Source organism: Penicillium antarcticum (assembly GCF_028974205.1).
Source record: "Penicillium antarcticum strain IBT 31339 chromosome Unknown utg000005l_segment0_segment0, whole genome shotgun sequence".
Classification (NCBI taxonomy): Eukaryota; Fungi; Ascomycota; class Eurotiomycetes; order Eurotiales; family Aspergillaceae; genus Penicillium; species Penicillium antarcticum.
Genome location: NW_026695303.1, coordinates 3,114,512 through 3,142,146, shown reverse-complemented (window position 1 = coordinate 3,142,146; position 27,635 = coordinate 3,114,512). Strand labels below are relative to the sequence as shown.

At 50.2% G+C, this 27,635-nt stretch overlaps 11 protein-coding genes across 11 annotated transcripts; 8 read left to right on the top strand and 3 right to left on the bottom strand.

Moving 5' to 3' along the window:
• Positions 1–1,972: 1,972 nt before the first annotated feature.
• N7508_005838 (putative bZIP transcription factor) lies at positions 1,973–3,890 on the top strand (the record flags this gene model as incomplete). Its single annotated transcript, XM_058463904.1, has 2 exons — positions 1,973–2,730; positions 2,780–3,890. The coding sequence occupies 2 exons, from the start codon at positions 1,973–1,975 to the stop codon at positions 3,888–3,890; spliced, it is 1,869 nt and encodes a 622-aa protein (XP_058320382.1).
• A 1,828-nt stretch (positions 3,891–5,718) lies between these two features.
• Positions 5,719–6,783, top strand: N7508_005837 (uncharacterized protein; the record flags this gene model as incomplete). The annotated part of the gene is made up of 1 exon (XM_058463903.1): positions 5,719–6,783. The coding sequence occupies one exon, from the start codon at positions 5,719–5,721 to the stop codon at positions 6,781–6,783; it is 1,065 nt and encodes a 354-aa protein (XP_058320381.1).
• Positions 6,784–7,457: 674 nt separating this feature from the next.
• Positions 7,458–8,328, bottom strand: N7508_005836 (uncharacterized protein; the record flags this gene model as incomplete). The annotated part of the gene is made up of 2 exons (XM_058463902.1): positions 7,458–7,923; positions 7,982–8,328. 2 exons carry the CDS (start codon positions 8,326–8,328, stop codon positions 7,458–7,460), a joined length of 813 nt encoding a protein of 270 aa, XP_058320380.1.
• Positions 8,329–9,092: 764 nt separating this feature from the next.
• N7508_005835 (uncharacterized protein) lies at positions 9,093–10,079 on the top strand (the record flags this gene model as incomplete). Its single annotated transcript, XM_058463901.1, has 1 exon — positions 9,093–10,079. One exon carries the CDS (start codon positions 9,093–9,095, stop codon positions 10,077–10,079), a length of 987 nt encoding a protein of 328 aa, XP_058320379.1.
• Positions 10,080–11,541: 1,462 nt separating this feature from the next.
• Positions 11,542–12,985, top strand: N7508_005834 (uncharacterized protein; the record flags this gene model as incomplete). The annotated part of the gene is made up of 2 exons (XM_058463900.1): positions 11,542–12,278; positions 12,340–12,985. 2 exons carry the CDS (start codon positions 11,542–11,544, stop codon positions 12,983–12,985), a joined length of 1,383 nt encoding a protein of 460 aa, XP_058320378.1.
• A 204-nt stretch (positions 12,986–13,189) lies between these two features.
• Positions 13,190–14,632, bottom strand: N7508_005833 (tetratricopeptide repeat protein; the record flags this gene model as incomplete). The annotated part of the gene is made up of 6 exons (XM_058463899.1): positions 13,190–13,220; positions 13,270–13,334; positions 13,391–13,697; positions 13,747–13,831; positions 13,867–13,930; positions 14,012–14,632. 6 exons carry the CDS (start codon positions 14,630–14,632, stop codon positions 13,190–13,192), a joined length of 1,173 nt encoding a protein of 390 aa, XP_058320377.1.
• A 678-nt stretch (positions 14,633–15,310) lies between these two features.
• Positions 15,311–16,218, bottom strand: atp4 (F1F0 ATP synthase subunit 4; the record flags this gene model as incomplete). The annotated part of the gene is made up of 4 exons (XM_058463898.1): positions 15,311–15,336; positions 15,390–15,612; positions 15,668–16,122; positions 16,188–16,218. The coding sequence occupies 4 exons, from the start codon at positions 16,216–16,218 to the stop codon at positions 15,311–15,313; spliced, it is 735 nt and encodes a 244-aa protein (XP_058320376.1).
• Positions 16,219–16,407: 189 nt separating this feature from the next.
• On the top strand, positions 16,408–18,146 carry noc4 (ribosome biosynthesis protein NOC4; the record flags this gene model as incomplete). Its single annotated transcript, XM_058463897.1, has 3 exons — positions 16,408–16,806; positions 16,855–17,063; positions 17,114–18,146. 3 exons carry the CDS (start codon positions 16,408–16,410, stop codon positions 18,144–18,146), a joined length of 1,641 nt encoding a protein of 546 aa, XP_058320375.1.
• A 1,284-nt stretch (positions 18,147–19,430) lies between these two features.
• N7508_005830 (GPI anchored serine-threonine rich family protein) lies at positions 19,431–20,185 on the top strand (the record flags this gene model as incomplete). Its single annotated transcript, XM_058463896.1, has 2 exons — positions 19,431–19,583; positions 19,634–20,185. 2 exons carry the CDS (start codon positions 19,431–19,433, stop codon positions 20,183–20,185), a joined length of 705 nt encoding a protein of 234 aa, XP_058320374.1.
• A 616-nt stretch (positions 20,186–20,801) lies between these two features.
• On the top strand, positions 20,802–21,901 carry N7508_005829 (uncharacterized protein; the record flags this gene model as incomplete). The annotated part of the gene is made up of 2 exons (XM_058463895.1): positions 20,802–20,979; positions 21,042–21,901. 2 exons carry the CDS (start codon positions 20,802–20,804, stop codon positions 21,899–21,901), a joined length of 1,038 nt encoding a protein of 345 aa, XP_058320373.1.
• Positions 21,902–23,372: 1,471 nt separating this feature from the next.
• Positions 23,373–26,769, top strand: N7508_005828 (uncharacterized protein; the record flags this gene model as incomplete). Its single annotated transcript, XM_058463894.1, has 6 exons — positions 23,373–23,438; positions 23,493–23,518; positions 23,569–23,620; positions 23,682–23,783; positions 23,928–24,254; positions 24,307–26,769. 6 exons carry the CDS (start codon positions 23,373–23,375, stop codon positions 26,767–26,769), a joined length of 3,036 nt encoding a protein of 1,011 aa, XP_058320372.1.
• Positions 26,770–27,635: the final 866 nt, after the last annotated feature.

Here is a 27,635-nt window from a genome sequence, read left to right as displayed (position 1 = left end):
GATATGCCCAATGTACCCAGCGTACAGCCGATCAGGCAGGTACCAGAACAAAAGTGAGGCTTTGAGTTGAGTTTGGCTCAGGCTTGGCTGAGGAGGTGTGTTTTAGAGTGCTTGGGCACGGACGGTTGTACAGGCTCTGTATGGAAGAGCCGTTTCCAGGATGTGGGCATCCTACATGATGTCTACATGTACATGTACATAGACAGTACGGGAGTACGGAGTACAGTATGTACATGTATTGGAGTTGGAATTTGATGTGGAGCCGGTGGGTCTGCCATGGTCTTTTCTAGCGCTGCGAGAGAAGGTCGATCACAGTTTCATTGTGAGTCATGGGTTGGATGGGCAGTTTCATGCTTCACCGTATTATCGCGAAATGGATCTGTGTTTTGTCTCTTGCTCGGTAGTTCAGTCTTGGGGGTAGAGACTTGTAGCCGCTAACCATAACTTGTACCTCGTACTCTCATGTATCGGGAAAGTTCCCGGTAGACAGAGTCCAGAATAAAAATCAAGACGTCATTGACTGAATACACAACGTCGGGTACCTTGCACCCTGCCAGAAGACATTACGGAGAGGCCGATGGATAGGCTGGATCTCCATTGGACAGAGTCGGCGTTTTCACCGCCAGATCTTATCCGGGCTAGGTTTTCTACCCGCCCAGCTGACAGGCCTATCATTGTCACAGGCTGTTTTGACACTATGTATAGCTGGCGAACAGACTCAGGAGGCTACCGCCGAAGGGGTTTGTGCTCCTGGGAAAATATTGACAGGAACAAGGTACGGCGGTTTGGGCGGCAACACTGTGGGCAAGGACTGGGTAGACAAAGAAGAAAGAAGAAGGAAATGTGCAAGGGAAGAAAAAAGCAAAACGGTATTATTTGATCGTTGGCTTTGATTTAATCTATGATAGTGTATGTCTAATATGGTACTGTATCTTGCAGGACCGAGTCTGGATTGGGGGTGTTCGTGCTGCCGCCTTGTCTGTCACTGTGCCTACCCTGCCAGTCACCCTGTCTGCCCCCTGTAACGAGTAAGAAACCGGAAGCCGTCCGTCAATTATTGGCGTCTCTGTCTGCACTCCGCACCTATTTACATGTGGGCTGTCAGCCTGTGGATGTTGGAAAAGCGGCTGCTTTGACCATATGGGAGGCGCAGAGATACCTCCAACAAGATCTGGATTTCCCAAGATTAGAGCTTTGATCCTTGCCTAAGATCAAAACTGTGGTCATCAGGAGGGAAGTGATCTCACTTCCCTCACTGTCTTTGAAAACTGTGGTCGGCCCAACAGTGGATCGGCGGGCCGAACCCGTACCAAAGATTCAACAAGATGGAGATCCAAAGGCAGAACAGAAGTACAAAGTGTATGAAGTATACCAATATCACACTTTGGAATGATTGGTAGTGAGGACATCCAAGAGCATCTGACCACCTGAGGTACTTTAAAGTATACAACGTCTGGCACAGACCACCCCCACGACAGTCGATAGGCGATAAGCAAGTCCCCCACTAGAGGAATGAAGGCAGATAGATTCAATATTCATGTTACGAGTGAAACGCTATTGGCCATTAGGTGAGCCGTATATACTAGTAATCCTCGCGGCTGAAGACCAAAAACAGAGAATCAAACATCAAATGCAGGTCTGCCCAAGCAGAATGATGCAGCCAATAACGGAGATGGAGCCCCGGGGGCCACACTCCCACTCCCGCGCAGACCGCTGAGTACCGGGTACTTGATCGACACGCTAATCTCAAGCAGGCACGTCGGTATTCGGTACCTGTATGTCAACCGCACGAGGGCGTGCGTCTGCTACATAGCCTGCGTCTTCCCCCCCCCCCGGGAACTAGACATCTTCCCCTCTTCATATTGCCCATTTTGTTCTTTATCTTGCCTTATTCTTCTACTTCGCTTTTCACGATTTTTTCATCTATTCTATAAATCCTGCCCCGCCCCACCCCTCACCACACCGCCTCTTCATGATGGCACGATATTTCCAATCTGATTTCTATCAACAGTCACCAACACTAGAAGTCACAGAAGAAGACGAGATGAGTGTGTTGGATGACAAGATCTTGGAGCCCTCGTCCGAAGATCTTCACGATCGCCGCGCCACATACGATGCTCCAGATGCCTACTCACATCGGGATTCCGTCTGGTCCAATTACTCGCATACCTCCAACCAGTCCCGATCAAATTCGCATCTCGGTCACTCCATGCTTAATTCAACGGGTGCTTCATTTATGCCCGTCGACGGCCCTCACTCAGCCTCATACCAGTCGTCATGGTCCATGCCGCGCCCCGATTCCGGCTCATGTACCCCGACCGCTGGCTACGAACAGTATCCCGCTGAAGCAGAGCAGAGCCAGTCTGCTCCGTTCTCCGGGGGTGCTGTAGGTCCTGTCGGTGCGATCCCTATGAACCCGATGTCGTACCGGGGGAGTATGTCGTTCGCGCCAGGGAGCGTGGCTATGTCGCCGCAGTCGAGTCAGGGCTGGATGCCGGCGCCGATGGACCTAGCTGATGCACCCTCACATTCCACCAAGAGTCCCACATACCGACATGGCTCCCCGTTGACTGTGCGCCGGGATGGCATCCGGAAGAAGAACGCCCGTTTTGAGATCCCCGCTGAGCGAACGTTGAGTAACATCGACCACTTGATCAGTCAGTCCAACAACGAGGACGAGATCAAAGAGCTCAAGCAACAGAAGCGACTGCTGCGAAATCGGCAGGCTGCGTAAGTGATACCCAGACATGTGATGGAAACAACTGCTAACATGTGATAGACTGGACTCTCGTCAGCGCAAGAAATTGCACACCGAGAAGCTGGAAGAAGAGAAGAAACACTTCACCGCAACAATCGGCGACCTAGAAGAGGCACTGCAGAGCATGAAAATGCGCGAGGCCGACCTCCTCCGTGAAAAGAGCGAGTGGATCGTCACCCATCAGCAGATGAATCAATACATCGAAGGCCTGCACATGGAAAAGGATGAAGTCATCCGCGTACACACGCTGGAAACAGCCGAGCTGCGCAAGAAAAACAACATCCTCATGGAAACCGTGGACAAACTCGAGAGAAGCGCCAATGTCAAGCCAGCACCGGAGATCATCCCGGGCGACTTCACCGGCTTCGAGAACCTCACCATGGACCCCCACTGGGATGACTTCCCCATGACAAACGGAATACCCATGCAACAAGACCATCTCCAGGCCCGCAACCACACCCACACAGTAAACGTAAACCAGCAGATGCAGCCTAAAGCCCCGGAGAAATCCACCGGCGACCTGCCAATCAGCTGGAACGCATTCTACATGTGTCTCCTGTTCGGCGCATTCATCGCCTCAAACAGCACCTCCATCCCAGGCCGCTCCCTGCCCCAACTCTCAGAAGAGTACCGCGCCGAGTCAGCCAACGTGCTCAAAGCCGTGCTGGCCTCATCGCCCGGCCAGGATCTGCATGCCACGCACGCGACAGCCACAGGCCCAACCCCCGCAACAATCAGCGGCGTAGAAATGGGCCAGATGGGCGTGCAACATCAACATCAACAAGTCGGACCCTCGACTCTAGATCAGTTGCACGATACATTGGTCATGCCAACAGAGCAGCAAGAGCGCGACCAAGTCTTCGCTCTCAACGCTGATCAGTATAACTCCCTGACAACGTTTGAAGAGGATGGTGTTGGCTTTAAAACGCAGCAGCCGTCGAATCTGCAGCAGGCCCTTGCTGCTATGCGTAATTCGGCTGCTCAGCAGGGTCGTCTGCATGCCGCGCCTTCGGATGTGTATTCCAGGTCGCTTATGTGGGATCGTGTGCCTGAGAAGGTTATTCACGATTTCAGACGTATGGTTCAGGACTACGCTACCCCTGTCAAGGAGGAGGGTGTCTTCCATGCTTAGCTGATTTATTTCGGCTACTATTTCGATACGACAGTTTCTTTTTCTCTTTATCGTTCTCCTTCTCCTTCTCCTTCTCCTTATTCTTCTCCTTCTTCTTCTTCTTCTTCTTCTTCTTCTCCTCCTCTTTTCCTCTCTTCTCTTCTTGGCCCTCAGACCTGGCTGATAAGCCGCCCCCATTTTACTTTCTTTCTCAAAAATACGAGCTAGCAATGGCTCTTGAAATGATAGCGTGCAACGATAGACCACGCAGCATTTTGCTCCGTTTATTTCTTTGGGTATCTTTTTGACATTTGTTTCTTCAATGTGATTTTTCTGGTGGTTGGGCTCAGTATTACCGGCCAAGGTTGTGGGCTCTCCTCTTTCTTGTTTAGCGTGATGATTTAGCGATTGGCTTCGGAGCGTGTGTTTTTGTTTTCAATGCTGGAGGGAGGCGGGAACTTATACTATACAAACGATGAACGACAGGGTGGGAACCTGAATCATGTGTGAATGCAAATGTGTGATTTTTGATGTTTGTTGTACAGACAGCCTTGGAAACCTCGCAGGAGACTGCGGCACGGGTTACGAGAAACGAAACGAGATATGATATGAATCTTTGCATCTGGTGATTTGCATTGTGATGAATTATTGTTATTATATTCTTTTTCCTATTGCTTTATTCTTCTTTTAGGACTGTTTCTGTTATGTTCAGCGATTCCGGCTGCAGCGTGTCCATTAGGAAAGACATGGCTACTTGTATGGGAAGGGCTTGTCATTTCGGGCTGGATGAAATTGCTTTTTCTGTTTCTTCTTTTCTTGGCTTTGGCTTTGGACAGAGAGACGTGGACCTTGGGATCCAGCTTCCAAGGTTCTATTTTCTCTCTCCATTTTTAATTCCCTGTGTTCAACCCACTGGCGGCGACGCCCACGAATGTGATGAAGCAACGAACCAACATGATAATATTGGCGAGACACCATTATCCAACGTTTAATGTCCATTACAATGAACAAATACCTATGATTATTCTCCAATCAATCATTGGATCAGACTCAGCCGACCCAGCACGTTGTCCTTTCCCCTTTCCGCGCTTGACGGATATCTCATCTAGGGACATCGGATCTGGGCCACGGAATACCCACATTCCTACGCAGTTGTGGGCAGGTAAACTCTGGCTAGGTTCAAAGGGAAAGCCCACCTGCCGCTCTCAGTAATATCTCCTGCGACTATAGGCGCTTTTCCAGGGCCGTGATCCACGTGTAATCTTAACCGAAGGACCTTGGTGGTAGGTTGTGCTGACAGACCCAATCACTTACGAGTGGCTGCGGGTCCGCTGCTAAGTCTTGCGTCGAGGCTTGGACGCTTTCAAGCTTTGGTCAAGAAAGTATCCGAGTCTTGGATTCTTGGGTTCAGGCGTACCTGTCTGGTTGTTGTACTGTAGAGACGGAGGGTTCGGCTGCCCATTTATCCGAGTGTGCGTAACCCTAAGTCGTGACCTTCTTGACATGTAAACGGCCTCGAAGGCTTTGGCAACTCCAATCAAATAATTCAGCTAATTATCTCGGTACGAAATAATACCTCACACCATTAAAGGCGAACCAAACCATGCAATGGGGGCCAAAACGCGCAGGCAAAGACACCATCCCCCCAAGGTCCTCACCACGGAGAAAGCCGACAATCAAGAACCTGATATAAAACGGCCGAAGGTTTCCTTCCTAATTTGAAGCAAGATCATCGCGGCTTTTTCTTTTTTGGAGGCCCTCTCTCCCAGGCTCCCACGAAGCTCTCATCCCATCCAGTCTCTCTTTCTGCCCTTCCTCAACCCAGTGGTCCAAACCACCCATCCCAGAAATGGCCTTCGACCCGCATAATGTCGACTTAGACACGGCGGACCCAGCTGAGATTGTCTGCTATCTCAACTCCGAGGGAAACGAATATGACGGCCGCATGGGCGCGCGCATCTCTGCAATCTTCGTCATCCTAATCGTCTCCTCGGCAGCGACCTTCTTCCCCGTGCTTGCAAAGCGCGCACCCCGCCTCCGAATCCCACTATACGTCTACCTTTTTGCGAAATACTTCGGCGCAGGTGTCATCATCGCCACGGCTTTCATCCATCTCCTCGATCCCGCCTATGATGAGATCGGTGGAAACTCCTGCGTCGGCTTGACCGGTCACTGGGCCGATTACTCCTGGTGCCCGGCCATCGTGCTCACATCCCTGATGGTTGTCTTCCTCTTGGACTTTGGTGCTGAGCGCTGGGTCGAGGTCAAGTATGGTATCTGTCGCGAGGACCCTGAGCCGATGATGGCGACTCCCAGTGGAGTCGAAGTGCAGAACGATGTCCGTCGATCAGTCTCACGCTCTCACTCGCATGATAAGCAGGTCAAGGAGATTGAGTCGCAGTCTGAGGAGCTGCTCATCGAGCGCTCGTTCAGGCAGCAGATTGCCGCGTTCCTGATTCTCGAGTTCGGTGTCATCTTTCACTCTGTGATCATCGGGCTGAACCTCGGTGTTGCCGGTGACGAGTTCCCAACTCTGTATCCTGTCCTTGTCTTCCACCAGTCCTTCGAGGGTCTTGGTATCGGTGCTCGGATGTCCAGCATTCCCTTCAAGAAGGGTAGCTGGTTGCCCTGGTTGCTGTGCACTGCTTATGGACTGACCACGCCGATTGCTATTGCGATTGGCCTGGGATTGCGCACGACTTACAACCCTGGCTCGTTCACTGCGAATGTTGTCTCGGGTGTGCTGGATGCCATCTCTGCTGGTATCCTGCTGTACACTGGTCTTGTTGAGTTGCTGGCGAGGGACTTCCTGTTTGACCCTCACCGCACTCAGGATGACAAGCGTCTGACATTCATGGTGCTGACCTTGTTGCTTGGGGCCGGTATCATGGCGCTGCTTGGCAAGTGGGCCTGAGCGAGGGTGTGCATAAAATCGTGTCTTGGTGAGAGTGTACGATGATTCATATATGGGGTAAAATAATTAAAGTGAGATATGGCGATTCAAAGTACATAGAATAATAAAGTGAGAGCTCCATTTCGATTTATGGGCTGTGCGCAGAACAGTGACACTTCCAAATCGAGAACTGGACAATATATCATGGCAAAAACTGGTCTCTTACCTCATTCAAAGTCCCTGTAGCGCAGCCGACCGTTCTCAAAATCGAGACTCTCCCTCATTTTGGATTACTGACGGTCACTGCAATAGTTGGTTCATTCCCTGCGCCGGCAGGAGAGGGAATATCAACGGCCCTGGAAAGCCAACGATCTCGGAAGGGGAACCAAGATCGAGGGTAGTATCTATTTTTGTCATCTCATCTGTATATTTGCTGCAGTTTAGTATCTGCTATTCAATCGAAATTCTGTTAAGTTAGAGCTTCGCATCCGTTGAGCAACCTGGTTCAACAAACCCAGTGCCCCATTTGAGAAGCACGGCCATCCCAGTACCAAATTGTAACTAAAACGCTGCCAAATCCCATGATCCTCCTTGGGCTAAAAAGGAACAAGCCGCGGTACATATGGGAAACCCAGTCTGTCCGAGGATCTTTGTGGTATTCCGCTGCATCGTTGCATGTTGAGTAGCCAACCAAGTCACGAAGGCCGTTTACCACCCCCGGTCAACCTCTCCAACATAGACCTCCCATCTACTCCAGCAGCAGTAGAACCAGCAGCAGGACCAGTATATGGCGGCGGCATATCATCTGATGGAGACTCCGATCCAGACCCAGAAACAAGCGGTTCAGGCTCCGCCCTCGCCCTCCTCACCCTCCTGCGTCTCCACCAAAAGAACCCAATCGTCAAAAACAAAACAAAAACCGGAACCGCAATCCCAATTCCAATCTTCTCGCGCGTATACAGGAACCGACGCGGCAGGCTCAACGAGTCAGTTGGCACAGGCACAATCGTCGACTGAGCAGCCTTGAACCGAATCTGGATAGGCGATGCCGTGATACCATAGATCTTGCGCTGTGTCGAGAGTGTCGCATCCACGTATGTCATGGTGGAGATTGTGTTGAAAGATTTCGCACAGTAACCCTGACCTCCGCAGTCAAAGCCACTGTAAGATGGTGTTAGTGTTGGTCCAACTCGGCATTCAAGGAATGTGACTCTCTCACTTTGGACAGCAATATGCTGTCGTCTCGGCGCGTTGTGCGCCTGTTGGCAAAGTGCAAGTCTTGTAGGATGTTGGACAGCGGCCTGGACTGAAGTACGCATTGTATTTCCATCCTTCCGGGCAGCACTCGTCTCCGTATGGGCCTTCACAGCCTTCGAGTAGATATGGGTATCCGTAGTTGGCAACTGTGCGGGGTGCAGCGCATGATGCTGGGGGTGTGAAGACTGTTGTTAGAGGGCCGGCGTTTGTGGCTGTTGTGTCGAGGCGGTTGTTGTAATTGTCGTCTGCGGTGACGGATTTACATAGTAGGGCGAGGGGGAGGAGGCCGCTTGACAACGAAGACCACATGGTGGATATCGACTTCACGAAGAACGTAGATTTGCATCGAATCAGTTCCGTTCCTCTGCGGTATCTATATACCATCATATTGCTCGTATTGTTCCGAGCCGAATCGCGATATGATCTCCCTGCCAAGACCGCTGGACCTCGTATTCAGCCTCTTTTGGTGATTTTGTCGGAAAACATGGCTAGCCTTGCCTCGTATGGGATATGCTTCAGCCTCGGGCACGGTGCCCGAGAGTGCAGTGTCACTTTCGAGGCTTGGGTGTTGAGTGAGATTTGGTAGGATATCTTCTTGAAATAGCTTCATGCGGGTCTTGGGTTCTGATTTGTCCGTGAGTCATTGAATCTTATTCGAGATGATGCACTGACTCGATACGACGGAAGGCATCCTGTTCAAAGAGTTGATTGGGCGTTGGATGATCTAAATCCCGGGGTTTTTTTGCTCGCCCCTTGCTTTCGGACAGTAATCGTCAGTCTCCTTTAACTTGACATCAACATCCCAACTCAAGATACGAATCACCATTACAGATGATTTCGTTTCTCTGTCGAAGAAAGTCGGTGATGACGAAAGATGGAGTGGGTTGTTGGTTGCCGGCTGTGATTCCCTTTTCGCAACGACTCATTCTAGTTGGGATGGACCCAAATACCCCTCCTCCCACTCCCAGGGCTCCCGCTTTGACAAGTAGTCCACTGCCACAAGCCGTCTTCTGCTTTGTTTTCCTTGCTTCTTTTTCTTTCTCAACGCTTATTTTCCCCCGACCATAGCCGACATGCTATCTCCAGACGCAGACCCAGCTGAGACTATGCGCCTGGCCGTAGAACGATTTCGCACCAAAATGGAGTCTTCGAATCGGCGATTCCTGCAGGACCGTATCGATGAGATTGAAGCCATGGGCCTGTCTACGGAAGAACAGAAATTGAACGAAATGTGGGTGTACTGGCACGATTTAGGTGCCGGAGGCGAGGCGAGTTGGAATGATTGGGCCGCTCTAGAACCTGTCCGACAATCTTGCGAGGCTAGAGCAGTTACCCGGCTGAAAGATGTTGGTTCAGTCTTCCATCAACATATGGATGGAATTATCCCACCATCGCTGGTCACCAATGAATGGCGCCAAATGTTTCTGGAGGTTGTGGAGCATGTGTGTAACGAGGCAGCCGCGCAGGATGAAGCTGGCGAGGACTTCCGAGTTCCAATGTGTCACGAACTAGGCCATTTTATCAAATTTGCCAACGGTGTCCAAGATCCAGATTTTCGCGCCTCTGGTATCTGTCCGTTTACACCAGTGAGCCGGATTGGGATCCGACAATATGCATTTCCAGATCGCCCAGGAGTCCGGGCACTATCTTCTCCCGATATCTCGGAATCACGGGAAATATTGAAAGAATGCCTACAAGCGGATATTCTTCAAGATGATTTTATTCAAGGCATTGTGGATAAAGACCTAGAGGTCAAGGTTGGATTTGATACCGGTCTCGGCTGTCGACGAGCACACGACGAATGGCATAGTGCTTATCTCTATTGTCGGTCTGACGGTGAATCTGCAACAACTCTGAAGGACTGGGCATGGCGTGTTGTAATCTTCCGGGCGGATGGTGAAAACCCGACTACTCTGTATGGTCGGGAGCCGCGATTTGATTCAATTCCTGAGTTCTTAGATTGGTACAGCAGTTGGCTGGATTATGTTGATATGGATGAGGTTCGGAAAAGTGTCTCGGGCCTTTGGGGCGATGATGATGGTTCCTCGGACTCGGAATGAGGAATTTTGTATCTCGCCATAATATATCCCTGAGCCACCGAAACAGGGAATATCTTCAACCCGGTAGATCGGAGTGGTTCGATGATATTAGCTGTCTATCTAGATTGGCGGTGCTGCGATAGAAGTCGTTGTTTGTGTGGCCTCTTTCTGGTATTCAACAGGTGGTTCATTCCGACTTTCCAAGAAGCAAAGTCCGGATGATGACGATCAGACAGGAGGACTTCGAAAGTTCAAGATGCCCGCTGCGCGTGTCAATTGGATTCGCTCGGTCTTCCTTCTTGGCTATGTTGGCATCGAAGTCGCCTTAGGCGGGTTGGGTCGTGACGTTCATGAAAGAAGTACGACATCTACCGGGTTCTGGCTTGGAATTGCCGTTGGGCGTATCATCCTGGAATCTGTGACTCCGCCGATTAGAGAGAAGCTTGCCATGACCGTGACCCCTTTCTTTGGGTATGTTACACTCTCTGAGCTCCTGCTGATGATCAAACAGATCTATATCTCGCTTGGGATCGCATTTTGTTTCATTCGTTACCTGGTTCCCAACTTCTTTCCACGTGCCATCGCAGTATCCCTGCAAGGACTCTTCTTAGATCCCATGCTCCTAGGAGTTGTGGTTGTGACAACTCAACTTTTGCCAAAACATCTCCATGTCAGTGCAATTGGCTTTTGTGCTGCCTTTGCTACGGCACAGAGGGATGAAGGGGCTTGGTATCACTTCCTTTATAGGTATTATGTGGGGCGAGTAGCGATGCCCAAAAATGAGCATCTTGCCAGAACAAAGATATGCACAGTATTCGAAGTAAACAAAATACATAAAACACAAATAAATTGCGAGCAAGGGCCGTCATTTGGTAAAGTTCGCTTTTGCCTGTACCTGCTTGAGGTGAGACATGTGTCGCCTCCCACGTGGTGGCATCCCTGTCATGCAAGGGTCTGTGGACGTTGACCTTCCGTCCCACATATCAAGCATATACATAGAGCGGATATGATCTCTACCTGGCTGGATGGATTGTATAACTCTAAGATGACTAACTGGTCCGGGGATCCGAACCCTCTCCACATCTCCACAAACTCAGATCCCCGCAAGATCTTCCTTCCCCTGAACGTCGCTCCCTGTGGAATGCCTCACATCAAAGGAGACGGAATGGACTGATCAGATGCCCCAGCTGGCTGTATAAAGGCAGATCATCATCCAATTCCAACCCCTCCGACTCCAGGCACCTCTTATTTGCGGAGACAGCGGCCATGAAGGCAAAACCGCCTTCCACGGCACCTAGCAATGGCCTAGCCTCAGTATGAAGTACCCTCCCAATGCTACCAAGAACCAAATACTGACAAAAAGCACCAGGTCCTTCCCTCCAATCCAAAACCATGGTGGAAAACGACCCACTTAGTATCCCTAAACACCTACATAGCCAGCCTAATCCTATTCTCAGGAACCCTAGGCTACGACATCTCACTAATGAACAGCCTCCAATCCCTCCCACAATGGCAAACTTTCATGAACCACCCAACAGGAATTTGGCTAGGCTTCATAAACGCCCTGCAGAACATCGGCAGCATTCTCTTCCTCCCGGCGCAAGCCTGGTCCGCCAACCGCTTCGGCCGCAAGCCAACTATCCTAGTGGGATACATCTTCCTCGCACTAGGCGTGGGCATCCAAGCCGGTGCAAGCGATCCCGATATGTTCATCTATTCACGACTACTTATTGGTATTGCTGGTGCTTGGTTCCAGTGTGGTGTGATTCTCGTAACGGAGATTGCGTATCCGACGCATCGTTCGCTTGTTACTGCTATTTATATGTGTCAGTATTATATGGGCTCTTCGTTATCGGCGTGGATCTCGTTCGGGACGAGGAATATGGCTGGCAATTGGGCGTGGCGGCTGCCGGTTTTGATGCAGGTTGCGCTGCCGTTAGTGGCGTTGCCGGGGACGTTGCTTGTAGCTGAGTCGCCACGTTGGTTAATCAAGCAGGGGAGACTTGATGAGGCTAAGGATGTTCTGGGGAGATTCCATGCGGGTGGCGATGAGGGTTCACCGTTGGTTGCTTTTGAGATTGAGGAGATTAGTCAGGGTTTGCTTCTGGAAGAGCAGGCTCAGGCTGAGTCGCGCTGGGTTGATTGCGTTACCACGCCTGGGAATCGGTATCGGTTCTTCCTGAGCGTTTCGCTCGGGATCTTTGCTCAGTGGAATGGCGGGTTAGTATTGACTTGAGTGGTTATGGGGTTCGCTTGTACTGACAAGGTGTTTTTCTTGCAGTGGAGTGGTGTCTTACTATCTGACCTTCATCCTCAACACAATTGGCATAACCTCGACCACAGACCAAACACTCATAAACGGTTTCCTACAACTCTGGAACCTTATAATGAGTATTGTCGGCGCGTGCCTAGTTGATCGCGCCGGCCGACGCGCCCTCTTCCTCGCATCGACAGTTATAATGCTAATAAGTTACATCTTCATCACGGCACTTTCAGGCAGCTTCACCGCAACCAAAACCAGTTCTGTTGGAACAGCGGTCATACCATTCCTCTTCATCTACTACGCTGGTTATGATATTGCCTTTACGCCTCTGCTATTGGCCTATCCCGCTGAGATCTGGACTTTCTCGATGCGCGCCAAGGGTGTTGCTCTTTCGATGGGATCGACTTATTTGGCATTGGCGTTCAATCAGCTTATTAACCCCATTGCATTCGAGAGTATTTCTTGGAAGTATTATTTTGTGTTTTTGGGTGTTTTGCTTTTCATTCTGGTTGTGGTTTGGAAAGCTTATCCTGAAACTAAGGGGAGGTCGCTTGAGGAGATTGCAGTCATCTTTGATGGGGAGAGGGCACGCGTGGTTGTACCTGACTTTGAAGCTGTGGGGGAGAAACAGGCTGGGAGGATTGAACATAGAGAGACTGTATGAGAGGTCTTCATATCATAAAAATCTAGATTATGGTGTTGTAAACATTTAGATTGTTCTGAAAATAGATGAAAGTCATTCACGCATTAATTTTTAGTACAGCGCGTAGTAGAAACAATATATGTATCAAGCTAGATCAGGAAGCATTTCTCGTAAATCGGAGGCGTTCATGCTCATAACAAAACCAGATTAGGTCGTCAAATGCGGTCATTTGGGATCATATTTCTCCTTCCAAATCCTATCAATACATTAGCACGAAACACCTACCCAGGTCAATCAAAACATACCAAGAATTGCCAACAGTAGGACCCGCCATCTCCTCAGCAAGTCTGAGATATTTGGCTGCTTTGAACTATAAATCAACAAATCAGCATGCATAATAGCAATATACATTAACAAACACCATACCTTGTCTTTCTTCCCGCCAAACCCTTCCAAGTAGCACCATGCCACTTCGTTCATGGCATCGGCGTCACCCAAGTTCGCCGCAGTCTCATAATACTGCCTAGCAGCAGCAGGGTCCTTCTCCAGACCCCACCCATTACGGAAGCAATTGGCAAGTTCGAACATCGCTAGGACGAGCTCTCCTTTTGCGGATCCGCCCTTTTTCACACCGGCCCGCAGGGCCTCTGCTTCTACTGCTGCTGAGTTGGATGCTGCTGCAGAGAGGTATTTTACTGCGCGCGCTGGGTCTTGAGGACAGCCCCATCCATGTCTAGTAAGAATCAGCATATACAATCAAATTCCAATGGAAATGCGCTCACCGTAGTGCAAGACCATACAGAACTTGACTCAAGGGGTTGTTTGCATCTGCGAGTTGTCCAAACATTTGTGTTGACCGTTCAAGATCTATATACCAGGGTCAGCGACTGATATAGATATACCTCCACCACAAGGCCAAAATTCACCACCAGATTCATGCAGTCGAATGGCCTCTTGGATATTAACCTATAAACATCAGTCCCACATTCCAACCAACCCATATATATAAACAGAACATCCGATCCCAGGGACCAAAGACAAACTTACATCTTCCGCCGGCCCAACAGAAATGCGACTCTGACTCGAACTCCTCGAACGAGCTCCAAACCCTTCAATCCCCAACCCTAGCGAACCCTGTCCCACATCCCCATCCCCATCCTCATACCCACTCCCACTCCCCGCTAACGCCAACTCCGAACCAGACCTCCCAAACTGCGGATTCCGCTGAACAAGCACAGTGGCCCTCTTCTCCCACTGCGCCTCACGCTCCTGCTTACTCGCACCGCCATCATCCAAAATCTGCGGTAAATCCGCAGGGATATTCGCAGACGAGTCGCGCGAGTTACTGCGACTGCGATGGTCAAGATGGAGCAGGTTTGAGAGGCGGCGTTCGCGGCGCGGCGGGGAAGGGGAGGAGACGGAGTTGTTGCGTGAGCGCGTGAAGAGTTGGAAGCTTCGGCGCGGGGATGGGGAGAGCGTGTTGCTGTCTGGTTCTTGGAGGGTTGGGGTTGTGGGGTCCGGGTCTGCTGGTGCCGTTAGGATTTCTTGGGTGTGTGTGTCTGTTCGAATGAGCGTGAATTCGGGCGGCGGGGGAGCTGCTGTTTGGTCATTTTGGGGGCCTTTGCTCAGTTCGTCGCGTTTGTGTAAAATGTTGCGGAGGGAAGGCATGGCGCATAGGCTAAATGGTGCGGGGGTGGATCTTGGTGGTACTGTATATAGGTGGGATAGATAAGTGAAACGAAAGTAAGTAGAGGTTTAGTAGATGTGAAGATCTAAAATAGAAACAATATATGTCAAAACATATGGCAGTGGCTGTGTCCGGCGGCTGCGGATATGTATGTCTTGGCTGGCGGCTCCATGCGCAATGCCCAAGTTATACATAGTTGTACACAGGTGATATGGTGAAGTTGACCCCAGACTTGGAGATTATGGAATATATAGATCTTAAGATATAGATCGTTATCAGTCTCCACGGGTGGCTGCTGCATTAGTCCCTGCAGGTCATAGTACCACACAGATACAGAGTGGACATAGCAGAATTGACTGTGTTTATATTTCCGTGTCAGAGACTCCAAAGCTGACTTTATAATCGTCAAGAGGGATCTAGCTACGGTAGCCAATGTCTCTGATCCCTGGCAGTCTACAAAGTATATCGCCGAGCTTCATGTGAAGACATCACGCTCAGGGGTCGCCAGGCGAGCTCGTTCATCAACACATCCTTTGGTTCATGTCGCACAAAATATAGAATAATAATTCAAATGGTATTGCAAGGTCTAACTCGGCAGATGCAAATAGCCCTTATAGTTTTGTACACAATGCCGAATGCAGTGAGCTGCTGATACCCATTTACTGGGACTTGGAGGCCATGATGCCTGCGCAAAGTTAGTATTATTCGTGGAAAGATGCAAGGACGTATTAAACTTACGCTCAACATCGGCAACGCTCTGCTGGAGGATCTGCTGCAGAACCTTGGGGCTCTCAAGCTCCTTCTGGATCTTGGCAATGACAGACTCGGCAAGCTCGCGCTGCTGGCGCTGCTTAACCTGGCTCTCGTAGCGAACCCAAGAGTCGAGGACAGTCTTAGCCTCGGCGGCGAGGGCAGTGCGCTGCTGGAGCTCGTAGGCCTGGGACTCGAGCTGGGCGGTTTCCTGAAACGATCTGTCAACAACCTATTCACACACCAAGATGAACCGAGATTCCCACCTTGGAAACAGCGAAGAGCTGCTTGGTAACCTCAACAACGCCGGACATCTGGGAGACGTTGTCGATGCGCTGCTGGACAGCGTTGGTGTGGTCGGCACGGGCAGCGTTCAGGATGTCCTTGTGCTTCTGGACCTGACCCTCAGCCCATTCGCGGTAAGCAGGGCCACCGTACTTGCCGACAGCAGTGAAGACGGAAAGCAGACAGAAGGCAGCGACGGTCTCCTCGTTCATGACGTACAGCTCGTTGCTGATGGCGGCGATGGACAGACCGGCGGCGGCAGACAGGGTAGCGGTCTTGGTGACCAGGGAGTTGCCAGGGATAGCGTTCAGGATCGACTGAGCCTTCTTCGCGGGATCCTCGGCGGGCACGTTGGAGGCCGAGCGAGACGAGGTCAGGTTGGCAGTGACGGCAGGGACACCACGGGCGGGAATAGCCGGCCGAAGACGGGATGCGCCTAAGGGAAGTTAGCAACTGAAGGCATCGAGTCGATCAGACGGTCGAGTATCGTAAGGGGCGTACCAATGGCGCTCTTAGCGAGACGTGCAGCCATTGTTGCGGATGGAAAGATATTGATTCAATGGGGTGGGTGAACGGAACTGAGGAGACTTGAGGTTCGGAATGGCTAGGAGGTGAAGACGCTAGCCGTTTTGGGCGTTGGTGCCGTGCCACGGAAAAACCCGCATCCGAATCTGCCCAGACAAAAAAAAGTTGCGACGATCACCATTCGACAGTATACAACATGCCTACCACAGATTCGAGCTCCAAGAAGCGCAAGAGCGGCAAGAATGCCAGCGCTCCCTCCTCCAAACGTCGCGCTGTTGCCGAGGACGATTTCGCTGAGCGACTGGAGACTATTCAAGAGCTAGAGAATCAGATTGCGGAGTCGCGGAAGCACTATAACAATATTGCGACTCTGATTTCTATGCTCAATGTCGAGAAATCTGCCGAGAAGCCCGATCTGGCTGTGGCAGTTTCTCTCTGTCGTGTGTTCAGTCGCTTGATTGCCGGAGGAAATCTCACGGAATCAACTCGCGCCGCCGAGAATGAGAAGATCGTGGTGGCATGGCTGAAGGAACGCTGCCTTGAGTACCAGAATGCTCTTCTTGCCATTATGCGCGAGGCTGATGGCACTTCTCAGGTGTGTATACTATCTGGTGGCTCAGTTGCGTTTATTGACAGTCTCTAGATCACTGCCCTGACACTGAGCATGCGCCTGATCAAAGAACGTGTTGCTCATATCCCCGGTTCCGAGAGTACAATCTGGTCGACTGGATTCAAGGACATTTTACAGGCCGTTGTCGAGGCCCGTAACGGCCAGGATCTGCAGTCTGAATTCGTGAACAAATTTATGAAGGAGTATGACGAAGTCAGATATTACACATTCACCCAGATGGCGTATGTACCTCGTCGTTATTTTTCCTTGCTTCTTTTACTGACAATGACAGTGAATATGCCGCAACGAAGCGATCCTCGGCCATCCTCGAAATTCTCATCACGATGCTTGAATCTTGCGACGAAGTACCCGCAGCGGAACACAAATTCGAAACCTTCTACGCAAATCGGGATATCAAAAACAAGCGGTTGTCTTCTGTGCACTCTCACAAGAAGCAAGCCCAGGAGGCTTGGTTGGCTATTCTCCGGAACAACCTCTCACAAGCACAGCGAAAGGGTCTTTTGCGCATGATGGTCCACAACATCGAGCCCTGGTTCACCCGGCCAGAACTCCTGATGGACTTCTTGACGGATTCTTTCAATGTCGGCGGTGCCACTTCTCTCCTCGCTTTGTCCGGTCTCTTCTACCTCATCCAGGAAAAGAACCTGGACTACCCTCAGTTCTACGCAAAGCTCTACTCTCTCCTCGACGCCGAGCTCCTGCACTCCAAGCACCGGTCACGTTTCTTCCGTCTGCTCAACACCTTCCTGTCTTCGTCCCATCTTCCCGCCACCCTGGTTGCAAGCTTCATGAAGCGTCTCTCCCGGCTGGCACTTAACGCTCCTCCCTCCGCTATTGTGGTTATTGTACCATTCATGTACAACTTCTTCAAGAGCCACCCCACCACATCCTTCCTCCTGCACCGGTCAATTCGTGACAAGGATCTCCTCGCGGACGTGGAAAAAGAAGGGATGGACGACCCCTTCGATGCCACAGAGGCTGACCCTACCAAGACCGACGCGATTGAGAGTAGTCTGTGGGAGATCGAGACTCTTCAGTCTCACTACCACCCAAACGTGGCCGCCATTGCCCGCATTATCTCGGAACAGTTCACAAAGCAGGCCTACAGCCTGGAAGACTTCCTCGATCACACGTACCAGGGCATGGTGACAGCAGAGCTAGGGTTGGAGGAGAGGAATATCCGCAAGATTCCTGTTGTCGAGTACCAGATCCCCAAACGTATCTTCACAGATCGTCTACTAGAAGAGGATGGCGGGGTGGACTCTGGTGCTGGGTGTCTTATGCGTGGCATGTGGGATTTCTAAGTGTTCAAAAATTATCAGCGTATACCAATTCTATTCAATGCATTTTGGCAAAGTTTCCAAGGGAGATGTAGATCTTGCGGGGTATAAGTATCTTGCTTCATTAAAGGGAATGATCGTATCAACAAACAAACCCCTTGCTTACATTTAACCTTGCAGAATTGAGGACGAACACTGGATGTTTGGCTGAAGCCACCGGGTCATACCAGCTCAGTTGACAGGTGGTGGATTTGCTACTTTACCAGGAGTCTTGCGGTTCAATATGAGAATACTTTCGGTCCTATGGTCATTGCGGTTTTAGTTGAAAAAATAGCGCTTTTTTGTTTTATAAATATATAATTGTGGATATCAGAGGATACCCTAGGAATCGTGCGGTCGAATCCCGTGGCATATGTTGATCAATGATATGTTATTGTTACTTTCAACAAATTCATGATATATCTCAATCATATCTATCTATTTCAGCCATGTTGCTTGAAGGCGGGAGGTGGGAATAAGTGTTGAATGTTGCTCTATGAATGGCGATCAAGCTACCTCAACCTCCCGAGACCGATCTTCCACCCTGAACTACACCCCTTGGTATGAGCTTTCTGCAAAACCAAGGACTGAGAAATGCCTTATAGACTGAAAGATCGATATTTAGTCTATCTTGCCCTACGGACTAATACCCATCAAAACAACTCGGGAAGGGATGGCATTCCAGCATGTCCCACCGGGTCATGTTATTGGGTCTCGACACTTCGATCTCCTCAATGATAAGTTTTTAACTTGATGGCTGAATATCCAATCAATGGTTTCAGCCACTCGAAGAATAAAAAAGGATACCATTCCGCAGCCACCCGTGGTGGTATATGTACAAAATGCCGAGTGATGGCCCAGTTCCACATCCTCACGTTATACTAACAAGCTCTTTATTCAACGCAAATTAGCTTTGTGTCAAGAATTCCCAATGCTCTCTACCAGGCATTCCCCAGACTAGAAAGTAGCATGCTTTCTTGGGCAATATGCTGCTGCTTCACCGTTAGGGCTAGAGGAATGCGACATTCTCCCCAAACGCCCTTGGGTCTCACTACGAATACCAACACGCGACATTCAAGCTCGATTCTGCGGGGCTGGGAGAGTTCACGGCAATATTTCCTAGCAGATAAGAATCGCGATGCGCCACTCAAGTTCTGAAAGTTGTATCGCCATTCACGTCGCCCATCCGCCCATCGACCATATTCGCCCAAAAAAAATATCGCCCACTTTCATTAAAACCCAACCCGAATTTTACTTTCTTTAATCAGAATGTTCTTCTCAAAGTCTATCATTGCCACCATGGCAACCATTGTCACCCTGGGCCTCGCAGACCCTCTTTCGTTCACTGCCTGGCCTACTGAGCCGCTGCAGGCTGGCAAGCCCGTTACCCTTCGATGGACTGGAGGCGCCCACCCTGATCAGGTACATAGCTTACTACTATGAGTGGAGACAGGCAACTAATAATCCACTAGCCCGTGACCATTACCCTCCGCGAGGGACCCTCCGGCAACCTCAGGGATGTCAAGGTCATTACCGATCAAGCCAAGGATGGCAGCTTCACCTGGACTCCCGATAGCGACGTGAAGGGTGGTCAGACCTACGCTTTCCAAATCTCTCAACAAGATGAAATGAACTACACTGCTCTCCTTCACTCTGCTGGTAACAAGCCCGCCGATACCCCAGAAGACAAGGCCAGCACCACCGGCACCACCGGCACCACCACTGGCGCCGCTACCACCCCTGCTGCCAGCAAGACCACCGGAGGCACTCAGACCACCGATGTCGCTAGTAGCAAGGCCCTCATCAGCTCCTCAGCCAGCGGCTCCGCCACCCCATCTAGCTCCGCTGTCGCCAGCTCATCCATTACAAGCAGCTCCGATGATGTTCCCATGATCACTGACATTAGCAACGGCAAGGAGGCCTCTTCCACCGGTAGCGTACAGACCGATGCTGGTTCAATTACTCAGTCTTCCATGAAGTTCGTATTGGGTGTTGCTGGTCTGCTTGTCTACCTTGTTCAGTAGAAAGTTTCTTCTAGGGGTTTTGGTTTGTTGGTGTTTCGGAGTGGCATACTCATTCGTTTTGCAAAACTGGTCGGGATAGCTTCCTGTATATATAGTACCCCTGGATATCGTCGATATATAGGTGGCATAAGGCGCTGAGAAGTAATCAATTCTTTCATAATACTTTATCTTGGCCTAGTTACCCTTGCTCCCTTGCTCGTATGGTGCTAATATATTTTTTGCAATTAACTGAGTTATATGCGATGTTCGTTGCAGAATCAATTGTCGCTAACAACCAAAGGACCCCTGTCCCGCTACTTTCTGCGACGTCAACAGCGGACAGCGGAGCGGGAACACAAACAAGACCGATTCCACTTCACTTCTCCTCTTTACCGCTACTTTCATCGGAACATATCTGCATCTGTTGAGGGGCCATTGTTGAACCATTGAAACTATAGTGCGCGTGTGTCTCAATTATTGAAAGCTTGTCCCTTGCAATGTCTCGATGATTAAGCAATATTAAGTCACAGGCACCTGCGACACTTAATATCGGTATGAGCCCTCTCCGCGTGTTTGTCATTTTGATTCTTTGCGTTCGATCTTCTGGCCTGCAAATTCCAGACATGTTTTGGTCAACATGGGCGGCTTCACAAGGGCTATGATGCGATTCACCTCCAGCAAGAATCTAGCCCCAGCTGGTGCTGACCCCCCTCTTCATGCAGACGCACCGCAGGTCAATCTCCCGCATGTGGACACTCAGCTAAATATGCACAACGGTTTCCTCGACGAAGAGTCCCCGGCCGCAGGTCAGAACGGTTGGTACTTTTGGTCTCGTTACCAGCCATTCCAGAGCTGACACATTCTCTTCGCCTCCCAGGAACCTCCAATGACACCTCTCCATCTCCTTCCCAACCATCAAATCCCTCCGCTACTACAGATACCAGCAATGGCGAACCATCAACGGCAGAATGGTCGGCAGTCGGACATGCAGCAACCGGAAAATCCGGCCGGGTCATACACAACCTCCAGGAGGAAATCGCGCGTCTAACGCGTGAATGCACTCTACAAAAGTCTCGCGCCGAAGAATTCCAAAGGTCAAATGAAGCCTATAAGATCCAGCAACAAAATATGAACGAGCGGCTACAAAATCTTGAACAAGTCAACGAGACGAATCTCAACTCAATCGCGCGCAAGGACCGGCAACTGGAAGAACTACGAACAGACATACAACATGAGCGCTCGAAGCGCCATGATGCCGAGGTGGATGCCAATCAAACCAACGAGATGATGCGCGAGGAACGCGAGAACCATAACCGCGAACAAGCTCGGATACAGGAGATCTCCAAGCACCACGAAACACAGTACGAAGTACTATCGTCCGCGACGAAACGCGACAAGGCAGACTTCACAAAACGCATCAATGCTATCTCTGGGCAGTTCCAGTCCATAGCCAATGCGCAAAAAACACATATACACTCTACGGAACGCTTGGAGGTCCTTGCAGATCAAAAGAACCGTGAGATCGAGGCTCTCAAGGAATCTTATGAGAAGTTGCTGGCTACACATACTACGTATAAGGATATGAAGGACAAGGAGTTCCGGGACACCCTTGGGTCGGCCCAGTCCAACAATGACAAAATTGATGGAGCTCTGGCTAGCATCAAGGAGACGGAATCAGAGATGAAGTGGGTAGTTCGGCTGAGTGAAAGCCAAGTCAAGCCACCTGCCAGTGAATAAGTGCTGCCTGTCTGTCTGCATTGCTGATTGCATGGCGCCCGCCAACACACTCGCTTCCGCACCTCTCCACCAAGACCTCATCTCTCCGCCTTTGTCTCAAGACTCTCAAACACACCTCACTTCTTTCTCTCGCTTTCCGACACTCACCGCTACGGCCAGTCATCCGACCCTCGTCCCGTGACAGCTCAAACCCTACCTAACTACATCCTCATCAAACATCAACACACTTTTCCAATATTATAGACCTCTTCCCATTGCAGGTGCATGGCGTTTCTTTTTGCAGCAGATACCCGCCATGGCAGAGCTTGATCCGGTGACCTTTTTCATTTCTTTTGTTTTGACGAACCCATTAGACTTGATGTTTGATGACTGCATATTATTACCTCTTGGATATGACTGAACAGAGAACGTTCCCTGGTCATGGGATTCCATTGAAAATGTTATTTTTCTACTTTGTCGTCCCAACTTGGTGTATTAGGCTGGCCCACTTCTCTTTTATCTGCCCTTTCATATTTTCAATAAATATTCGTCGTACATTTCCCATCTTAAGTGCGGTTCATTTCGCGCTCTGTTTTAGATTTTCAATGTTCCTTAAGGCTGACGATGTGTCTTGAGTCTTCCTAGTCATCCCAGCTGATCTCCGTTTCATTGAACCTGGGGTGCCTTCTGTAAATGATACTCCCAGGGGGTAATCCTCGCACGAGGGAATGGCTGCACAGGGCATACTGCATCAGCCTTTTCGGGCTAAGATTTATTTTATATAGTTCGAATATGGTCATTTTGAGTTTTGATTTGCGTGAATGCTCCGCAGCTCAGCAAATACTTCAGTCTAGGGAGCGGACATGAAGCTCCAGTCTAGGGTACGTCACTCGGCTCACCTCGCCGGCGTCATGCGCATGTACAGGCAAGTGGTGCTGGCGTTTCTTTGTCGTCGCTCAATGCCATCCTGAAAAGATTTTCTACTAGACATCTCCGTATCTCGTCGTATTGCGTTCTTTTGCGTAATAATCATTCATTTAACTTTTTCTTCCTGGATGCCTCTTCCTTCATCGTCGTACTTCGCAACCGACGCTCCCCATACTTCGATTGCTTCATCTTGCACGGAGCCTGGACTATCTATCCTTTTCGATTCCTCCTTTCTTCCATTCTTCGTTGATTCATCCAAATTGGATACCCTTGCGCCGTAGTCACTGACACCTGGCGTGCGTTCTCAGATACGCTGTGAGTCTAACACATTCCTGTTGCGATGATCTAACCTTCATCATGCACTGCCATCACCTGTCATCCATAACACCATCATCACGCCAATCGCTCTTGATTCTCTTCTGGTCTTCTAGGCCATTCACTCGTTGTCACTGCTGACCAAGTGATTGGCTACATTCCAGGTCTGCCCCTGGTGCCGCGCTTTCAACCAAATCGCACGCTTCTCGATCTAGATCACAAACCTCCGCCGTTGAATCGGTCCAACAAGATGTCGAACTGGAATTCGCCGCGCAGAATGCTCTTCACCACCATCTGGGCTCTTGACCCAAGAGCGGTAAGTATTTGGTATTTCATCTTGCGCGGCCGCTACTGACTGCGCGCTTCATAGTTCGAGGAGATCCAGCAAAAGATCAAGTACGCCCTTTCCCCCACAATTCAAGTTCTCTCGTCTGACATTTACACAGAGAAGCTTATCCTGACACCGAGATTCACTTTGAATATCTCCGAGAGTCCGAGGTCAGCGATTTCGAACGTTCGTGCTGGTGTGCAGGCGTCGCTAACCAGCTGAATTATTCAGACCCTGATCATCAGTGGCGTCTCCAGCGATGACTTTGAAGTCCGAAGTACAAGCTTGTTAGCTGAATACATCAGTGTCCATCAGACAGATGATTTTGCTGGGGTAAGTCGCGAAAATTTGGCCGGGTTGGTGCGCTGAGTCGCTAGCCCTAACTTCGCGCGCGCGCCGGCGGGGTTGACCCATCCCCTTCCCATCACATTCCGCGTCCTTCTATGGTCCTATACTTACGTATAATCTGTTATATAGGCCCCTCGTATTCATCGCATCCAATCCTCGAGTTCCCTTCGATTACCTGTCGTGCGCGCCCCCGATGGAGATGTCCCTGAACATCCAAGTCAGGAGCCATTGCCACGCTCTGCCAATGCTCCAATGCACCATACACACTGGAAGCCCGATCGCTGTGGAATCAATGAATTCCACCGTGATGCATACTCTCTGTTGCCTCGTATCGGAAGGGACGACGGCATCAGTATCGAGTGCAATGACCGCGAAGCTGGAGTTCTCATCAAGGCACCGGATATCAAACACATTGACAGAGCGGCTGGGAAGCTTTCTACACTTGAGGAATGCATGGTATGTTTTTACACCACCAATGTTCATGCCTACATAAGCTGACTTTCTTTAGGGCCTCATGGTACACCCCATTCAAGGCTTGATGTTCATCGGTCCTTGCGTTGACCTTGAAAACACCAACATTAACATCCTCAACTACTCCGAACTGAGTGCAACAGCCCTATGGCGTGCTCTGGCTAGTGGTGTTCCCGCCGAGATTCTCAACAACATGTCGACTGTGGTAATAGGCGAGTTCGACGAGGAGAAGAATCGATTCCGGCCAATGCGCAAACTTCGCCATCCACCGCATATCAATGTCAACCGGAAATCAAGCGTCATTCAAGATTGGGATGACTTTATCTTCCCCGAGATTGGTTCCAACAACAGCTATGCAGACGATCGCTATGTCCACTCGCATCTTCCATCCGAATCTCAGGTTTCTTCCGCTTCAACCAGTACTTCTCACCAGTACCTCACCCGCAAAAAGGCATTCGACATCAGCGAATGGGTTGATATCGGCGAGGAGAACAGCTCGGACTTCGAAAACCAACGAGTTCCTGATGAGCTCTCCACTGCCGAGAATGATCCCAAGCTACTGGCGCCCCTTGAGAACGATGTTCCCCAGATAGACTGCGATACATTTGCCTCGTCTGCAATGAACATCATGACTCAGACCTTTGAAGAAAATTTCAAAGCACTCGAATCTCTCGCTGCATCAATTCTGCCAAAATTGATTGATACTGGTGACGCAGATGGTAACCCTTCTGGGGCCAGCTCAAGCAGCGTAAACTTCGCTGTCCGGCAAGTCCAGGCCACCATTGCTGCCAGAGCCCTTATGGGCATTGATCGCACTCCTAGCGAAGTGCTATTTGACAGCTTTGCTTCGCCCCCTGCGAGTCCTTATTTCAGTGTCGCTTCTTCGCAGAGTGACTATCAAATTGGCATGAACTATCTGCGCAATTATGTTGGCATTCACTCTGATGTCAGCAACAATTCCAAGACTCACTCTATGATGACTACCGACAATGGGGACGGGGAAGCACCCCGTATTCATACGGACCTGGAAGGTCTTCGTTGGGAGTTTCCCCCTACTACGGGTGCTGACATCTGGGATGGGAAGAGGATCGACAGCCCCGGCTCCACAGAGCAGCTGGCCAACAAGGACTCAACTGAGTCGCAAGACTTGGGGAGTAACGGTCTTTTCCTCTCCCCTGGCAGCTTGAATGGAACAGAGGTTTATCAGCAGCCTAGTACTAATCCCCAGATTCATCTGGAGAGCTTTGGACAAGCCATCGCCAATCAGCAGGCTACCATTGACAGGCAAGAAAGTGCGCTCGACTCCTTCGGTCCTGAACAATTGCAGGAGAGGATCACCGCTGCACGCAAATTGAACGCAGCTATCCTGGAGAAAGAGGAACCTGCAGACCCCGTTCAGGTTCTTTTTGCGCTTTTGAGACCAACCCTCGTCACTGCCACCTCTTTCCCCGGCGCAATGAGCCTGGAGTTCCAGCTCGGTCTTCACACGATCTACGGCATGCAGAAATTTGCCAGACATCCCAAGTACAGCTATGCAGAGCTACAGTCTCTTTTCTTTCCTCTCAACCGAGCGGAGAAGCGGCCACGCACGGCATTCTTCAAGCGATTGACTACGTCGCCAGCCGACATCGACCACATCATCAGTCTTCAGGTCAACCAGACTCGAATCTTCGATGACGAGATCAACCGACAGTGCATCAAGTATGAGTTCCACTGCCACGCCGACAAGAAGCGCAAGATCATCATCTCAGTCGATGAACGCGGGAATTCCATAATCCGCTACCCAGAAGTCAACCTCGGCTCTGTGCACCTCAATTTCCCCGGCCAGGTCTGGGATGCATCAGCCAACCTAACAGGGGCCATTAATTACGCGGCCGGAGTTGACCTGGAGCTTGACAAGATCGCGCGCACCATGGTGAAGAGCATCTGGGTTGAACCCCACTCCCGCCTCCAATTCCTCTTCCACCCTCCTAAGTCCAGAATTACGATTGACAAGATCGTTCTGGAGCGGTGGACCCGTCACCAGTACGACCAGGAAGATGCCCACGGCATCCACCTGCAGATCAAGGAAACCCAAGAACTGTACGCCTCGGTGTCAGTTAGGGATTCCGAGATCATGGTCGTGCAGGCCGGCTCGCGTGAGCAAATGCTCCGCGACGGTACTCAATGGTGGCGGGCTTCATTGATCAGTGCTTCCGTGGAGAAGATCCTGTCCTCAAACCAGAGGATAGATCCCGGCACTGTCAATGAAGAGTGGAAGCCGGAGGACGTCCTCGGTAGGGTGGCCGGCTCTGGCCTTCGGGCCTTGTTCAATGTTGGCAAGAAAGTGGTAGAGGGCATTGATGCCGTGGGATTCTGGAACAAGGGCCCTGCCTCTCTCCTAAGCCGGGGGGCACTGGACGAGTTGATCGCGTCCAGTGAGGGTGAGGGGGTCACTGACCTCAGCTCCCTGGAGGTGGGTGCTGACTGCGAGGGGGTCCCAGTCTCATACCTAATCTGAGGACAAATCTGAAGAGCAATCTGAAGATGAGTCTAAGGATGAGGCTGAGACTGGGTACCCGTTAGTCTGAGGTGAGAAGGGGACGAAGGGGGGCATAAGTTGTTTTATTTTTTTGATTAGTTGGCGGGGCGCCTCGTTGCCTTGGCCCTACAATCACTATTTTCTCTTGCAATTTCACTTCCATTCTAGATGTAAGCCCTATAAATGGTACTAAATGACTTGGTATAAGTGTAGAGATAAGTAGACGAGTGTAGATTGTCTTATTTACGGCTGAATTTCTAGTCAGATAAGTGTGGATTAACTACTTGGTGTTATGAATTCTTTAATTGGTTAGTTACTAACATGATTTGATGTTTGGAAGGAGGTTAATTCAGATAGATTGCTTTTTGCTTAAAGCTCGCTTTGAAGTCGTTTGTCTCAACTTCGAGTGAAAGGTGAAGTACTCAAGCCAAGACATGACCTTTCTGTTTGTCTAAACATAAAAGCAAAGTTGCGAGACTTCTTCCCTTATATCACTTCAGAAACTCCCTCCAAATTCTATCATACTGCTTTTGATTTGTCTTGTTCTTTGTCTTCATACTAGGTCACATCAACCTTCTCTCCTATTCTAGATTATTCCTAGCATAAAATGCTTTTGGGCGCTGCAAGTATCTGTCGGTAACTCACTAAGTTAGCCTAGTATAAAATTAATATTAGTCACACATGTATACGCAGTGTCGCTAGTATTGTATTAGACAGTCTCTATATAAGATTTAGCCGCGAAGCGAGCACATAGTTTCATGTATTGTTTCCACCTAGATTTGACCTCTCTGCTTCTATGGATTTTATGTTCACCTCGAGTGTCTTTGGCTGTAGTAAAAGAGATA